This window comes from Tachypleus tridentatus, chromosome 1, assembly GCF_004210375.1.
Source record: "Tachypleus tridentatus isolate NWPU-2018 chromosome 1, ASM421037v1, whole genome shotgun sequence".
NCBI lineage: Eukaryota > Metazoa > Arthropoda > Merostomata > Xiphosura > Limulidae > Tachypleus > Tachypleus tridentatus.
The window spans coordinates 148,540,509-148,559,244 of record NC_134825.1 but is presented as its reverse complement, the minus strand read 5'-3'; the positions used below and the strand labels follow the sequence as shown (position 1 = coordinate 148,559,244).

The following is an 18,736-nucleotide window of genomic DNA, read 5'->3' as shown; positions in this document are numbered from 1 at the left end:
GAGCACAAACAGCAATATCAGAAGAAGGAGGAAAAACAAAGAAGTCACTTTATATTCTTTCTACTAATAAGGATGAAGTAAAGTCAAATGCAATAGAAGAGACTCACAAAACCTCACACAAACCTAAGTAATTAACTGCAGAAAAGGAACTGGAGGTGGATGCTCAAAATGATCATCTACTGAGGCTGACCTGGTAAAAGAAGAAGCCAGAAAAAAATAATCTAAATTCTCTTTAACTGACCTCATAACCACCATAAAAAAATTAGGAAATAATCATAAGTTATCCTATTTTCTTTATTGAATGATGGTAAATTTTAACAGGAATGCACAACTGTTTATTCTAAATAGCTTAAACCTGGTAACCATGTACAGCTATTTATGCCTAAAATTACTGTATCTAACTAAAACACCTGCAATACAAGTTGTAAATCCACTGACAAATATGTAGTTCACATTACTCTATCATACTGTATAATGCACAAGCTGCTTGCAAGTATACCTCATAGAATTATTATAGTTATACACATTACCTAATCTAAGCTTGTCTGAAATAACAAGTTTTAATTTTTACATTTTAGTTACCTTTGTAATAATGCATAAAAAATACACGAGAAACAAGAAACACAATACTTACCTGAGTTTTCTATTTATTTGCTGTTGATTGCCAATGAAACTTAAGCCAACCTTTTTTTTTTATGTTAATGGTACTACCACACTAAATTTATTTAATCAAAAACTGCAACCAAGAACACAGAACAGTAACTTAAAAAGCACACAACATTCTACAACTATCATATTTTTTCTGCTATATAACTATGAGATAGATAAGATCCATGAAAAACTCAGCTAAGCTAATCAATGTTTTTCATGTGGAAACAAAGTTTGAACTGGAAATGAAATAGACAATTTTCTGTCCAGAAAAGAACATATGTCATTTGATAAATCAAAACCCTGGTTTTCCACTGGTTATAAACAATATAATATAAAATGTGAAAGAAAACTACTGGCAATTTGTGAAAGAGACCCGTGGGCATGACAAGTGGGTCTAATGTTCTAGCTTTGAGGGAGGTGGAAAATAAATTAGAAAAATGGGAAGACCAAGAGAGCAAATATCACAGTTCTCAAACAATGAAAGATTGAGAATTTTTTTCAAATATTTCCTTATAAAAGTATTAGCTTAAAACTTATATAACATTAAAAATTGGTTTATGAACAAGGTTAAATGTCACAGTTACCTATATGTATTGATAATAAAGTAGTTTAATTAAATTTCAATTGAGGTCTGTAGAAGGTTGTAACAAGCTGGATAACAATGTATGCAACACTGAAACTGTGTAACTATCAAAAGATGATTCATTAGTGTACATGTAACATCACAATTTTAACTAATTAATACTAACAGGATCAGCAGTGCATGTAACACTGCACATGAATAATTATTTCAAGATCATTCCACATGCCTGTGACATTCCAGTTAAGAAACTAATCACTAGTTGGTTCAGAAAAGCACGTAACTGAACATCATTAGCTGTTATTAGTGTGATAAAGGGTCATAAAAATAAATCAATGTTCAAACCATTGCATCTAGATTTCTCTTCAAAGCATATTATCTTACTTGTTTCTATATTTTTAAAAAATATATCCAAGTAAAATTGTTTTCACACCTTGTTGCAAAAAATTGGCTATCATGCTTACAGTTTGTTAAACTTCTGTGATTATTTTTTATAATTTCCATATTTCTTTATTCAGATTTTATCACTGTAAAATGGATTATAAATATATTCAATAACCAATTGAATTTCTTCTTATAAACTTCATGTTAAAATTTATAAAAAGTAATATTTTTCTATGCTTTTTACAACTTTTCTCAAAACTTTTGATTTTTAACCACACTCTCAAACACAAACTACCTTGTTTAATGATGAATCTGACTGATGCTTGCTGAACCCATTCTGCTTCAGATCATCTTTACTTCCCTCTAGCTCCTTTTTCTCTGTAAAAACAAACAGACAAATACTTCAGATCATTAAACTACAAATACTTTGTTACAACAAACACTTGAGTTTATCACTTACAAGCTCATAACAAACTAATTTTATTCTGATTTATTATGGACATGCTACTAAATTAAGTTTCTTTAAAAGAAATATTACTAACAGTACAGGTTTATCGTACATGTCTAGTAGTATTTATTTAAATGATGAGTGATAAGACAATTCTTTTTAATTACATTTGAGTTTCCAAAATTACATCATAGATTTCTATGTTTCTGATCCATTGAAAATCTTAAAACAATCACAGTTTCTAGATGCTAAAATTCATCTGAGAAATTAAATCTCTAGATATGGCCTAAGAGACAAACAAGTACATATACTGTATTTGCATTTTAAAAATTTAAATGCTTAAATAGGAAATTCCTGAACTTGTACAAATTATCTTATCAATAAATTAAAACATTTAACATGACCAAGAAAACAAACATGAACATTAAAATGTACTTAAGGAGCAAACTAATATGATAGCAGTTTTTAACACTGGCATTTGTACATGCAAATACCTTCACACACACACATAATTCACTCATATTTTTGAGATTTTTTTGTAAATAATGATTTCAACCAGGATGTTTTTATTATTTCTAGCTTATTATTTTAATAGTGTTAACATTCACACTGTTCTTGAACTTGTTACAAAATTTTCAGTGGGAAGTAAAGTTTTTCAAACACCTGTCAAAATTATATTAAATGTGTTACATATGTAGTTAAAATGCAATCAACTTACCTTGAAAACTACCTTCCTTTTTTTCTGTTTCACTAGATTGACTAGGTTGTTTAGAGAGATCAGGCATAACAGAATGAGAATATTCATTCAAACTTTCATTTTTCTTGGTCCTACAGAACAATAATAAAAAACTACAGATCTAAATACTGAACAAAATTTACCAATGCTTCCAAAATTACTTAAGTGAAAATACAAGACATTCTTCCAAATTTATCACAGTGCTATATTTCCTAAAAAGCATTACATAACCACATTTTTACACTTATTCCTACTGATTTCTGACTTTTTTTATGAAACAAACCTAAAGTTCAGTGAAAGCAGCAAAGGTAAAATCTGTTGTTTAAGACTCGTAAGTAACTTAATATGTAGAAGTTATACACTGACTTTTAACTACATTAAAATACTTTTAATGCAAACTCTCAGCCCTCTTACTGAAGCCTTCATTGGACATGAGTAACAGCTCTGGTAAAAGGCTGAAAGCTCACAGAAAAAAGTTTAACATAAGAGAAAAGTCTATTTATTTAATGTACACAGAGATAAAAACTTGTCATTGTCAATATATATAATATGTAACACAAAACTGGATACCTAATCACTTATTACTAGTAATATTATTGAAGACTCATCCATGTTTAATATAATGGAACTTTTAATATCAAGAATACTCAAGCTTATATCCAGAATACTTAAACAGTCTTAAGTGAAGAATATTCCTGAAGAATTTCTGTAGACCTTTTAATGAAATAATTTCACCTCCTTTCCAAGATTAATAACGATTTTCTGGATTTGTTGTATCTCTTTAAATTTAGACCTGTACAAAAGAAATTCACATTGTTTTCTGCAATTTGTTGCACAGCACCAAAGTAAAATACGATACAAAGAGGCTTAACAGTTATCAAATATACAATGAAATTTCTCCTTTATATAATATTATTTTTATCCTGTGCCTATTATTATTTTATTTGAATAAAATGAGCATTAGAAAAATATAGCTTATAGCACTAAAATAGATGTATATTTAGCTACACTTTGGTTGAAGCAAGTAATTTTTATTCAAATTAATATAAATTTTTCAGAATAACATCAGCAATTCTACAAAAATTAATACATGACAATACACATGTTAACATTAAGAAATAACTTACCCAACAGCATTCAAAACTTTGTAGTTCAACTCTATTTTAAAATACATCAAGATGAAAGTATGCTTCAGGTAACAATCTCTTTTTTTATAAAATTTCCAAAATATCTAGATTTAACTAATAAGTAATAATTAACAGCTAAGCAAATTCTTAAGGTCATCATAATGTTGACAACAATGTATCATTTGTAGATGTACATGTCAAGGCCTACCTAATATTGCATTGCCCAAGTTTAATGAAGAAAAACTTTAATATGCATTCCACATAACATAAACTACAAGTAAAACAAAAGTAGTCCATCTAAAACTATTAACACACCCTCCAACTTGAAGTTATAAACTAACTAGATTGAGATTACCAAAACTTTAACACTGCATTGTACTTTTCTTCGTTTAAGGTTACACAATGTAGTATCTGTACTCTATCCACAGCATAGAACTTCACTCCAGATTTTAACTTTTAACCCATCAGGAGACAAGCACAGTGCTATTCGTATAGTCATGCACAAAAATAACCTAATACACTAGTCTCGCTTATTAAGAACAAAGAAAACATTTAACCCTAGATTTTAGATCACAACTAGATAAGCACACCGAACAGCAGGAAAGAAACAAAAGAACAAACATATTTGTATTCAAACAAATGACTCTTTTGTCCAAAAAGCTATTGTTTTCTCATAACTTTTAATAGAGCACATATATATACAAGTAAACCATGGCAGTAAAGCCTGAAAAAATACCAAACTTAACACTACCTAGAAGTAATCTTCAAAAGGACTGTATTTAGTATCACAAACCAGGATTTGATCCAGATTCTTCTTCTTAAAAAGGCAGGTATGCAATCCATTCATATGTAATCACTCATCCCATGTGGACTTAAATTAAACAACTAACTAAATGGTTTCAGGAGGTGTATACAGATTTTACCAACTTTTATGACAGGCTGAATAAGTGTGTTATCAGTTAATGGATATGGAAGGCTTTATTTGTGTCTCTGATTCATGTCCCATTATTTTAATGTTAATTCATTTTACTGTATGAACTTCTCTGCATGTTGTGCTATTACATAAAAATCAATATTATAGTTTTATATGCCTCTTATGCTTCTGAATTCCTTTGCTCCTTTTGTTTGTCCAATGTATTACAGTTCCCTCACACAAAAGATGTAGTAAGTGTTGCTTTAGCACCTCAAAGAATATTTATGTGGTCTGGTATTGCACTTTCTGAATAGTGTTCTGACTTTATGTTGTTTGCATATCCTTGTTGTTTCTTTCTTCATCAAGCATTTAGAATATTTATTAAGCAGTGTTGAAGTGATGAGTTTTCTACTTAGCATTATCTGTGTCACAAAGGTTGTTCATATTTGAAACTAGACAGCTTATGCTATTCATCTTTATATCATTGGATTTTGGTCTGTAGTAGAAGTATTTACAAACATATATGTGGACTACTTATCAAAGATGTGAGCTGTGTGCCTTAATACAATCACATATAGAAAAGAGTGTTTATCTTATTTTTCTGTAGTTAATTGTATTGCTGGATGTTGTCTGCTCAAGTGTTTTTAAATTCTGTAATCTTTATGTGTAATGTAGCTATATTATAAATGTATCACGGACATAACCAAACCCGTTTCAGGTGGCTGGTTCAAAGGTGTTTTATTCAAAATTATAATGTAAAGGTTATAGCACTTAACTTCATTTTCAAATTAAGTTGTGTTGGTAAAGAAATTTGAGTTCCTTATTGTGAAGATTATCTGTTGGGTGTGTTCTTTAATAATACTATAATTTTCAAGCTGTTGGTTGGATATCTGAAGAGATTCAAGGACTAGTTCCTTAGTAAGAAGAATGAATACCTCAAAGATTATTAGTGTATCTTACGAGTTTTTGCAGCTGTTTTTACAGTTTCTAAAAGGAGACTGATTTACCAAAAATGTTAATGATAACATTTGGTTAAGAAGTAGCATAATAAATTGAAACCTCATGCAGACTCCAAGATAAAATAAAAAGACTTTAATGATTGACTCTTTAATAAGAACTGTTCCCATTAAAAATTGTTAACAAATGAACTTCTCAAATCCATCCATGAACAATGTTTACAATAAAACATCTGGCTGTTATTCCCTGTTGTTATTGTTTATTCCTTGGTTTACAATCTATTTCACTTTTTTCTGACTGGTCAAATAATCCTTCATTACAGAAACAAGAAATTCCTTTTATTGATCAATCATCATTTTACAGATTACTAAATGAAAGACACATGGTAGACACAAGAAAGTAACAATTAAGTTAAAAATATATATCAAATGAAAACTTAAGACAAAAGAGATAGGCACCAATATATCTCTTGAAATCAGTTTCTACCAAATATAAAATATCCTGATTCCCAACTTAGATGCAGTATCAGATATCTATTTTATTTCATATCATACTATAATGGAACACTTGCTTATATGATACTGAAAAAACTTTTTTATTATAAGATATGCAACCCTCAACTGTGCAAATTTTTTATCCTATGTGCATGTAGTTTTGCAAGAAGAGTCATGATTTTCCTATTTCACCTCCATTTCCTTTCACTGAGAACTTTATTTTTCACCATTCTCAGGATGCAAATATGACATGATGAATACATCACACTCAGATTTAATGCACTGGCACCACAGGAAATTAGCTAGTTTCATTAATACAACAATTAATCAAAAAACATGAATCACAGTAACAACTCTTTTTGATGTCATTATTATATAAAATAACATAGAACAATGCTACCACCAACAAGCATGCATGATAAACATCTTTAAAAAGTCAGTTTTGATATATCATACCTACTGGATTCATATGCTCAACCAAGAACAAAATTCCAGGACGTCTCAAAAATGTATAAAATGTAATTATAAATTTTTCAGGGTCAAAAAACACCACCATCTCACCACCTGATTTACAAAAAACACAAATACTTACTCAAACCTACTAATGTTTCATTAAGGAAAGCATTAAAATATGTTTTTTTATTCTTATTATAAAGAATAAAACTAATGATTACATAAAACCTTCTCTAAAATGCAAAAAACAGAGAGGTTTAAGAGAAAACAATATGCTTTTCTTATTTAAGTTCCTTAAGCTGCCTTGTGTGCTTGTAGTTGAAATGGAATGGCACATTTTACAATTAGTTAACATGCACAAAGCACATGGGCACTTTAGTAAGTCTCTATGCATATTTACAGAGGACTGAGCATATAATATCAAAACAATTTTGAATATCCAAATCAGTAAGTCACATAAAAAACACAGCTAATATAAAGTCATGTTGGAATAACAATTATCAAAACTATACATTAACATTGTTTGGCATTCGTAAGTATTACAGTGCCACCAAAAATATATTGCCATTTTAATTACAAGGGGTGTGTTCAGATCAAGGATTTAGAATTTCCTTTGTATTTAATGATACTAGAAAACAAATGAATATACATCAACTTCAAACAGCAAAGTTATCCAGAAAAAACAATATATACAACAGACATAGTAAGCAAAGTGTGGCTTCTCATAAAAACAGTTGAGGATTCACTAATGAAAACATCAGTGGTGAAAGTCATCCTCATGTACCAGGCAGCAACACTCAACATAATCAAGAAATATTTCTGTCTAGAACCAACACAAATCACGTAATCACAAAATGCTTCCACAATATCTGTTCAACATCATGTAACTCAAAACAGCTGATGAATGAAACTGATATTCATGATATTCTATAAAAAGATGCAGTGTTCAAGTTCCAAATGCTGTATTTATGGATTTATGTGAAATCAAGCTGCTGATAAACCCTCATCTTCAATACATTAGATAAATTATTAAAAGAAGTAGGAAAAAGTGTGCTTTGGAATATCAGAACCTTATGTTGAAGCTTTTGCAATGAAAACCATGATGAAAGACTGATGTCAAGATGTACCGTTGTCAAACAGAGCATGATCACATGACAGCAAGATTAGAATGCATAACCATTTTAATATACTACTTGCACCTGAAGCACTTCATGCCATAAAAATTAAAAGGAAAACTAATAAGGGTACCTTTAAAATACAATAAAAAATCTAAACCATATGATAATCTTTCTTGGCCTCATTATGATTTTGGCAATATACAGTTAATAAAAACTATACCATACACTGAGTTGTGTGGTATGTTTCTTTAATATTATTATTATTGTCTAATATTAATTGCATAGGAATATAAACAAATGAATATAAAATTATACTACTTACAACTTTAGAAATAGAACAACTGCCTCTCCTGTTCATTTAATCTCAATTTAAGTCTATCAATTAACAGACTCTCTTTTAATATTAACTCATGTTTTTTATTAGCCCCATCCCAGATTTTATCATTTTTCTCTGTTTATGGGTTCATTGCAACTGTATAGCATGTCACCATGTCTCTTAATACTTGATTACAACCTGGGTCTCAAAGTTGCAAGCTCTTGTACATGTTTTAACACCCACCTGGTTGAACCTATATAACATAAAATACCTTTAGAAAAGTGATACTGATATATTACTTTCAATGCTTGATTGATATACACACACACACATCCAATCTCTATACGAAAAAAAAACTTATTTTATGCACTAGCTGAAATATACATCTCAATACTGATTGTGGATAATTCCAATGAATCAATTTTTTTAAACTGATTTTTATTTATTTCAAATGCTTTCTGATATTTGGTAAAACAAAAGTAGTTTTTGTTTTCCTACTTCCTCTGTGGATGACATTGGAAGGAATCTCCTATTTAAGTAACTGTGGATAACTTTATTTATAATATCTGTTGGTAAAGCTTTTTTTTTAATTATAATTTTGAAGTAAGAGTGAGGGCCACTAAGTAGTCTACACCCATTCCACAACTAACTAAGATTAAGGAATTGAAATAAAAACCTTAAAGAAAACTAAATCATAACATCAATAAGAACAACAACATCTGAGCTAGCTGAAAAAATTATCTACAAGCAGCTATTTAGTTGTAATTAGCCCATAGAAAAGTTTTAAACAACAACAAATTCTTGGTAAATAATTTGATTTTAAATTTTCAGTTCTCAAGACCTTAAAGACAATCAGGGGTGCTAAGAAACAGTTGTTTCTGGAAAGTTTAAAATCTTATCCAGAGCTAATAAAGAACAGGAGAGAAGAGTCAAGGAAGGTGTAAAAAATAATAAAGTTAAACCAAGATTAAATGAGCAGAATAATGTAATTATTATATAATTATAAATAACTGAACCTGATAAAACCAAAAATTGACAAATTAATCAAAAAGACTGAGTGTCTTACTGTTTGTGTTCAAACTCATAGTAACATCATGATCATATGTAACTGATTATTTATGCCTATTGTCTGACTAATTTTAATCACTTAATTACCAGATTACTTATGGCTATTGTTTCCCTGAAGAATCTGAAGCTTCCTGGTGCACACTAAATTCTTTAAAGCTTGTTTTTTCTCTATATTACCTAGACAAAACCTCGGTAGAGAATTTTATCATTGAAAGGTTTCAAATCTTAATATAATTTCCCAATATCTAAATTAAAGCAATACATCTTACGAACTTTTTGTTAACCTCTTTCGAAGTGGACTTCTTATCTTCTTTAACAACCACTTTGAATCTGAATGAGCCAGGTAACAACAGGAATGCATCACCTGGAAGAATTTGGGTTTTATCATCCTTCTTAAGAACTCGAAACTCTCCTTTAGCTTGGGGCTGGTAGAAGCAAGGATTTACATGGGTCTGTTTAAAAAAAAAAAGAGATTTGCCAAAGAAAGACTAAAATAGAACAAACACATCAGTTATAGTACTACAATTGTGGTTAGTTAGCTACATAATAAAAAACAAATAAAAACAAGAATATACATCAACATTTAAAACAGCCATCATTCACAATATAGTATGTTGTTAGAAAACAAAAGCAGATGAGGTGATAGGAGGATATTTAACCTATGAATATAATCCCTTTATTCACTAAACCATCACTGGTGACAAACGTAACACATGTTCTAAAACTAAACAGCTATCACTTAACACACAGCACAATACAAGTAAAAAGAATCATAGGAATAAAAAATACAATACCAAACAACATCACTTTAACAACAATTTAAGTTTTACAATCAGGCAAACAAAAAATATGAAAGATTACAGACTATAATCATTTATTGAAAAACTAGCTCATTAACTTTTTTGTGTACAAAGATATGAAAACACATCATCTTTTCTGATTTAGACGCTAGATTTGTGTTAATCTTTACAAAATAAAAAAGCATTATTAAATGTCAAAATAAAAACTAAATATTACAAAAAATAATATATTTTTCTTAATGTCTCACTAAAACATTTAGAATATTACAAAAATTACTTTTTGACAAAAGCTTTCTTTTAATGCTACCTTAAAATTTAACTTTAAATTGGGAATTCATTCGTCACATGTATAAAAATTTAATAATTTCACATATTTTTAATGCTGATTCTAGTTCAAATAATTTAGTGAAAAAATATCCAACAGTGCAATGATATAATGCTTTGGCACATTCATATTATACAAATACAAGAATCTAATCCTTGTTTTGCTACACATACATTACTCTGTATTAGATTCCAATTTGTAATTTCAAACTAAGAATCAGGTATAAAATAAGGTAACATAAGGCCATCTTATAAAGAGGTTATATATTATGTTCCCATTAATTCACACTGTTACTTACACATACTCTAACCTTAGTTTTACCATTTAAAAGTTTACCAAATCCTGGAATAAGGTATGAATCCTAAAATTAAACCAACACATTCTTTCTCTACTGTTTATAATAACAGCTACAGTTTTCACTGTAATTGCTATTAATCAAGAACTCTGAAATTTGTCAAATCCAAAGTTGTTTAGTTATCTAATAACATTATAAACAAAACTGTGTAATCTCCAATTCTTTTCAGTTTCAAATAGTACATATACGTCAATAAATAGACAGTTGAAACTAAAAAACATATTGGAATTATGTTTACAATTTATCCTTTAACTGAAAAAAATTGTTATTACTTACAGCTAATAGGTTTACTACCCCTTCATCACCCACTTCAAGAATGGCATGGTTTCGTGACACTTTTTTATCTCCACACTGCAAGAAAGAAAACAGTCAGAAACAGTCAATTTCTGATGTCAAAAACTTCTGGTAAAGTTCTTTTACAAAACTTTATGTAAGCCTCAGCAACACAAATTAACAAGATAAGCTGTGCAATATTTTTCATGACTTTTAAACATGTCATCTAACTACATACTAATTTATAAGCCACTTGCTTCAGGCAGTTTTTATTTATATTTAACAACAATAGTTACACTTAAAACATTATGAAGATTAATACAAATGAAAACTGAACATTAAAAATTTTATTTAGAAAAAAATATGTCTACATAGTTTTCAAACAATATATGGTTAAATGTTTAAATATTAATGTTGCAGTTGAACAACTTCTAATTTCACATTCCTATAAATATAAATGATGTATACATCTTTCAAATTTTCATGCACATGTTGTATAATTAATTACTGGATTTCTTGTAAGCAGAATGTAGAAAGTTCATAAATATCTGTTAATTCTCTAACTTTAATGAAACAATGGTTTCATACCACAATAAATGTTCAGTGGAGCTTATATTTGTATAATGCCCTCCTGAAATATAATCATGTGCATTTAGAGGAGAAACGCACAACAACTTGTGCAAGTAGTATGAAAGGTATAATGAAAAACCACCGTTCATTTACACAAACTAAGATTTTTTTTTTCTATCATGAAATTACGTTTTTACCATACTATGATTTCTGTTTAGGCCTTTTCCCGTGTTTTCTCAAGCTCCAACTACCAGTTTCTAAGCAACAAATATTGAAGCTAGACAGTTTCTTTCCATGTTCAAAATTATTCACTTAATGTTTTTGAATATGCTGTATGTTGCAGATACTTATAACTTTCTACCAAAACCAATGAATCTGAATATCACACACTAACACATAGATGCTATTAATACAATTCATATATTTTTGAAATATGTTTAAAAACATTTATATGTATTCAAATTTTACTACACTAAAGTCAAAATTAAAAGGTTAAATGTGTTTATAATGAAGATTTTTTCAGCTAAACAATAAATATCTGGCCATGTTTCTTGACTGAATAGCTAAATGCTTAGCTAATGCATAGTTCATATTTTCATTTAAATAAAATTTCATTAGTTCCACAGGATGCTGAAACTATACCACATCATATAAACATAAAACTTCAAAAATATAAACCAATTAGACTGAATTGGATACAATAACTGTAGTTTACAAAATATCATACTACAGTTAGATTATCTGGTTTCTGCAATGTTTTTAGGAGACAGATAAAAACATTTCAAAAAATAGTCTATTTTTTCCTAAATGTGTGCAATACTTTTTAGATCTCAACTTTTAGTATGCTCTGTAATATATGTATGTTTAACATGTCAACAGGTCTTCGGGATGTATATATATATATATATATATAGTGATAAAAAAATGTGACATATAGGTATATATACATCACCAGAAGAGTGTCTAGTTTTCTTCCAAAACCACTGCATCTCCAGTGCTAAGATATAAAATTCAGCATACTTGGCCAGGCAACACCAGCCACAAGGTAGGAAATATAATGTATAAACAATAATAAATTGGAAAAAAGACAACTTATCCCAGTCACAAGAGAACAAATGTGTAAAGAATAACCAGAGGAGGTGGAAGATATCTCCCCAAGGAAGACACAGCAAAGTTGTGCAGAGAAAGAGTAAAGAAAGGATAGGGAGTTGTCCACATACCAGCCTGAATTATCTCCTTCAAAAAACAGCAATGACAAGCAGCAAAACACAGAGTGAGATGTTGAATTATGTGTGAAGACACAACAGGTAAATTGCAATTGGCTAGGGAGACATCAAAATATTCCAAGTGTCTGGCAAACCAACCCATGAGCATAATAAGAGCAAGGTAAAGGAAAGAGGAATGCAATGGAACCATGAAACAGGAACAATAACAACAAAAGGAGACAATACAAGCCAAGCAACAGAGCAAGAAATGAACTGGACAAAGGAGATGATCTGGAAACATATAGGAATAGAGGTGGGACAATGAAGGGAAGGAAACAGGAGAAAGGGCAAAACAACCTACTCAGGCAGCAATAGTGTGGGGAATGAATACCAGATATAAATACTGAAAAAAAACATTAGAAATGACAAAAGATAGCATAAAAATCAGAACAATGAAGACCGGATGCCAGGAGAGAGAGGACTGATGTTATAAGAAGACTATTTTACAAGGAACAAATTACAATACACTCAAAGGGATAACCAGATAGGATAGGTAAAAAACATGGAGTTCCCAGTCCACCAGAAGAAATAAAACAGGTCAAATAAACCAAAAGAAAGAAATGGAACAACCTGGGAAAAAAAAACTTACTGTAATTAGAAGAAAGAATGGAGTAACAGGGTAGAACTATAGAGAGTAACATGTGAAACAAACAAACCATAAACAAACAACCAGATGAAGAGCTCACACAGGTCAGGAACAGAAGTACAGGCAGGGCAAAACCCATGGAAAAGAGACCAAAGACTGAAGCAAGACTTGTTTCTCTGGTACACAGACAGAGGAAGGACAAAGGTGTAGAAAATACATGTATGGGACAGGCACAGTAGTTATAGCACTAGAGCAGACAGACTTAGCTGTGAGCTCATTCCCACTAATACTGACGTAGCCTGGTATGCAGAAAATTTAGATTGAAATACATGATAAAGAGAAATGAGCCAATAAGTTTTTAATATCAACAATAACAGGATAAAATTTAACATGAAGTGATTCCAAAACCAATAAAGAGCTAAGTGGGTCAGTATAAATAGTACAGGTTCATGTAATGCATAGCTTCTATGTGATCCAATGCAAGAGAAATGGCATACAGTTTAGCAGTGAACACAGAAACTGTAGAGGGAATTCTGTGTGCAGCCGCAAAATCACTACAGACCATAGCAGAGCCAACAAAATCACCTGATTTCATACCATCTGTATAAATGAGAATGGAAAGATGGTTCAAAAATGTTCAGCAAACAGAAGACAGTACTTTCATTCAGGAGTATCTGCCTTCTTTAGATGACTCAAAGAAAATTCAAATTTGGGGATGATAATTAACCATGGTGGAATGGGCTGACCAGTAGACACAGTTATCCAAGGACAGACTCAATTCATCCAACTGTGCCTGGATACAAAGGCCAAAAAGAAAAATGGCACACCATCTATTCTGAAGAAGCATGGCCCACTGAGGAAGAAAAACACAACCCCAGGCGGTATGCTGTGGTAAGGGTCAAAGTTTTAATGCATACAATAAAGACAGCAAAGGTGTGAAGGAGATTCATGAGACAGTGTTGCAACTGGAGAAGTGTGGTAGGCCCTGTGCAGAGCCAAAGCCACTGATGGTGAACAGAGTCCAACATCTTCAAGGCTGAGGTCCTGGCAAAGCATAGACCAGAGATCCATAGTCCAGTTTTAATCAAATGAGGGCACACTGCATTCTTAGCATGGAACATTGATCAGCTCCCCAAGAGGTAGAAGACAGGATACAAAAGATGTTCAGTGTCCTTGTACACTTGACACATAGCTGCTTGATGTGTGGCTCACAGTTAAAGATAAGTCACAAGAACTTTGCCTCAGGGACCATGGGAAGCACAGATTCTCTAAGACAGAACTCAGGATCTGGGTGAATACCTGTTGGCAGCAGAAGTACATGGACACAGTTTTAAAGTGAGAGAAGGTAAAACCATTTGCTGTGATCCACATCAGTAAGCTATTGTAGGCAATCTGTAGCTGCCTCTCAATAAACCTCATGCTCAACACTCAACAACTGACACGAGATGTGGAAGCCGTCGACATAGAGACCATTTCCAACTCTATTGAGAGTTGTCTACTAATGGCATTAATCTTTATAATGAAAAGTGTAACATTCAAGTCTCAGCTCTGAGGGACTCCAAGCTCCTGTGAGAAAAAAATGGGAAAGTGTCGAATCCACACAAACTTGAATTGCCAGTCTATTAAAAAGATGTTTAATAACAATGAGTAAATGGCCACTCAACCCATACAAGTGGGGGTCTCTCAAGATTCCATATCTCCACATTGTATCATAAGCTTTCTCAAGATAAAAAAATACAAAAACCAGATGTTGTCTCTTGAGAAATGCTTTCCTGATTGACATTTCAAGTAAATCAGGTGGTCTATGGTGGAGCACTGTCATTGGAACCCACACCAGGTTGCAGAGAGGAGGTTGTTTTATTTGAGGAACCAAACAAAATGAGCATTAACCATCCTCTCTAAAATCTTACAGAGACAGCTCATCAAACCAATTGGACAGTAGTTTGAAGGAATCTTCAAATCCTTCCCAGGCTAAGGCAAAGGAAAGATAATAGCATGGTGCCAAGCATCAGGAAAAATATTTTCCTACCAGATCCAGTTAAAAATAACCAGGAGAATAGCAAAAGAGGCAAGAGAGTGATTGCACAGCATCTCATAATGAATATCATCAGGTCCAACTGAGGTACTGCCAGACCGATGAAAAGCACGCTTTACTTCCACCAGCATAAAGGGATAATTACAGCCGTAGAGATGATCAGCCCAAAAGAAAAAGAGGCAATCACTCTGCCCATGTCTTGATGGCTAAGAAGGTAAGGAATGAAGCAGAAGTACTAGATGCATGAAAAAAGTCTTCATCAAGAGTATTGGAGATGCTCTTTGCATCAACAACTTCCTTGCCATCAGAGAGCAAAATGGAAAGTGGTACAAATGTATTGTCCACTGATCTTTCAAATCTTGTTCCATATGGCTATGGAACTGATGGTAGAAGAGATGCTAGAGGTGTATTTAATACAAGATTCTTTCTGGCTTTGACATCTGACTTGCCAAGCATGTGGACAGGCCCACTGAAAAGCAATGCAGTTTAAAAGTATGGGATAGCTATGAAAGGTATCTCAAGCCAATTTTTAAGCCTTCTGTGCCATATGGCAGGCAGAATTCCACCACAGATGAAGATACTGTGGAAAATGTGTTGAGGTTTTAGGAATACAATGAGCAGCTGCCTGAGCAATAGAGTCAGTCACTGCTGCCATGCAGTTGCCTGTCAACAGCTTACAAATGATAGCAAGCTCAAGTTCTGAGAGAGCAGTGAAAGAAAGTCAGTTGGCATGGTCCAACTTTCATTGAGGCACCCAGGTTGAATGGCATCAACCATGGTCAATATCTCTCAAAATGACAGGGAAATGATCACTGCCCTGTGAATTATTGTCAACCTTCCAAGAAAAGTAAGAAAAAAATGAAGGGGAGCAGGTAGAGATCATTAGCAATAAAAGATTGACTAGGTGCATGAAAATAAGTACAAGAACCAGTACTGAAGAGAGAAAGGTTGAGATCCAGGAGCATATGTTCCATGGAAATATCTCTCTCATCAATATCAAAACCATCCCTGAGAGTCCATTAAAATCTCTGAGAATTAAGAAGAGAGACAGTAACTGCTCAATGAGGGCATCAAGGTTAGACTGATCATTGGTCTCTTCTGAAGCCAGATAGAGATAATATAGTGATAGTATGACCCAATAAAATATGGATGGCTGCAGCCTTCAAGGGTGTATTGAGTGGCAAAGAGAGGGTGGGCACCTGCTGATCAATCAGCTGTGCCACCCCTCTATGAGCACTTGTCCATCACACAACCAATCATTTTTGTACAAAGGAAACTGCTAAGTGGTGACTGTATTGTGACTGACACGAGATGTGTTATTATTATAACTATACCATCAAACCCTTTATGTCATTTATATTCAACTGAAAACTTCCCAACAGTTCAACTGGATCAAAGTGGCCATATTTATTTATGTGAAGGAGAATGGGGTGAAGAGCCCTTCTGTTTTTAACCATGCTTTTTCTTCTTTATTGAACAAAGGCCTGTCAACCTCCATAGATCCTGCCCTGAGTCAGATAGGTAGGTCTCTGTCTGTAGACAAAGATTCCAACAACTGAGGGCATGAATGAATAATTGTTTTGCTTCTCAGGGCTGCCAAAGAGGATGGACCCAAGGAAACACCCAAACCTGAAACCAAAGGAAGTAGAACTGGGCAGTCATTGGAAGGAGTGGTGGAGACAGAAATAAAAGTAGATGTAGATTACTCAATTCTTTTAATCATGGAGTGCATAATACTTTTCAGATGTTTTGCAAACAATTCTATGGAAGCACTGAGAGATCTGTCTGCACTTCCACTGTGGCAGTGGAACAGAGTGCAGGAGCATATGTCTGAGATGGAGTGGGGTACAATTTTCAAGCCTCTGGATAGAAGATATTATTTCAAGTATTGCACCACTTTCTCCTCCCACCATTTAGGGCAGGAAATAGAGTAAGAGGCATGTAGACTACTACAGTTAACATAGTGTACTTCCAGTTTGAACTTGTAAGCATCATGGTCTTTGCCACCACAACAAGCACATGTTAAAGAACCATGACATGATGTTCATGAATGACCGAACCATTGACACTGGAAACATCCGAGAGGGTTGTGAATGTATGGCCATTTCTCACAATTCAGATAGCCTGCTTTGACTGTGCCAGGAGAACAAAGTGATGTAAACTTCAATATCAGAACATTAGCAGAGACCATAATTTCATCTTTGTAAGTGGAGATTCACCACACTGCTGAAAAACCTGGGCTGGACAAATCTGCAAAAATCTCCAACTCAGAAATGTTCTTTAAATCCCTCTCAACTATAACTCTTCTGGAAAATTCAAAGTTGAATAGGGAGCAACCTAGATGGGTATATCCTCAATGACCTTCAACTTCAAAAGGAACGTAACTTTACTGACTAAGAGGAGCCAACAAGCCCCTCTAATCCCTGAATAGCCAAGGTCTTAAGGAGAGAAGACTAATGAAGATAAAGAAAAATATAAGAGCAATGGAAGAAGTTACAGGAAAATTTGAAAGTATAAATGTCCAAAGGACGGCAACTACTTGTGACAGTAACAAGAAATAGGTTTTAAAAGGAAGTTCAAAGGTGAAAAGTACCAACATTTAAAAAAATCACAGGTAATAATGAACAGAATGATTTTGAAGTCCCAGTCAGAACAAAAGGATCTACAGAGAAGAACAAAATAACAAAGGAGAAAGAACTGGAGAGGTAAATACCCTGAGGTATTGACAAGGCCACACAATAACCAACAATAAAAGCAGCTAATCTACTATTGAACAGCCAGGCAAAGAAAGAGGAGAAATGAGTGACAGTAGGATAGTCAGGAGAAAGATAACAATGGATTGGCCAATTGTAAATGACACATTACTTATACTGGTAAGATAAAAAGCCCAGTTCTACAGGTGATAGACTGGACAAATCCCAAACACGAAGGTTTCATATAACATTTCTTAACTGTATGTGAATGTTTAATTTCAGTTATATGGATTACATGAAAAATAAAATAGTTTTCACTTAAATAAAAACTGGTAGTTATGGTGATAACATCATTAAATTATGCAAATTTGTATTATCAAAGATTCAAATCTCCATTTAGTAATGTATTCTACATGTCTGAAGTTCAAAATTTACCCTTCATTATATCCCTATTCACTTTACTCTTTAAAGTTACAGCCATAGGTACAAGAATGAAAAGATATTGTCCAGGGGTTTCATTAAATAGTAAAATAAAAAGTTTTAAGCCTTTCATAATTTGCCTCAAATGTTTTAGAGGCATTTCTGATAT

General features: G+C 32.4%; 1 protein-coding gene across 3 annotated transcripts in view; it reads right to left on the bottom strand.

The window, feature by feature from the left end:
• LOC143226704 (uncharacterized) overlaps window positions 1–18,736 on the bottom strand; it is a 39,198-nt gene that overhangs the window by 19,186 nt on the left and 1,276 nt on the right. For all 3 annotated transcript variants that reach the window (XM_076458042.1, XM_076458051.1, XM_076458060.1), the window contains exons 2-5: window positions 11,002–11,076; window positions 9,519–9,697; window positions 2,782–2,891; window positions 1,911–1,993 (exon numbers count right to left, since the gene is read on the bottom strand). In XM_076458042.1, the coding sequence (XP_076314157.1) occupies window positions 1,911–1,993; window positions 2,782–2,891; window positions 9,519–9,697; window positions 11,002–11,076 (447 nt within the window). The remainder of the gene's footprint in view (window positions 1–1,910; window positions 1,994–2,781; window positions 2,892–9,518; window positions 9,698–11,001; window positions 11,077–18,736) is intronic.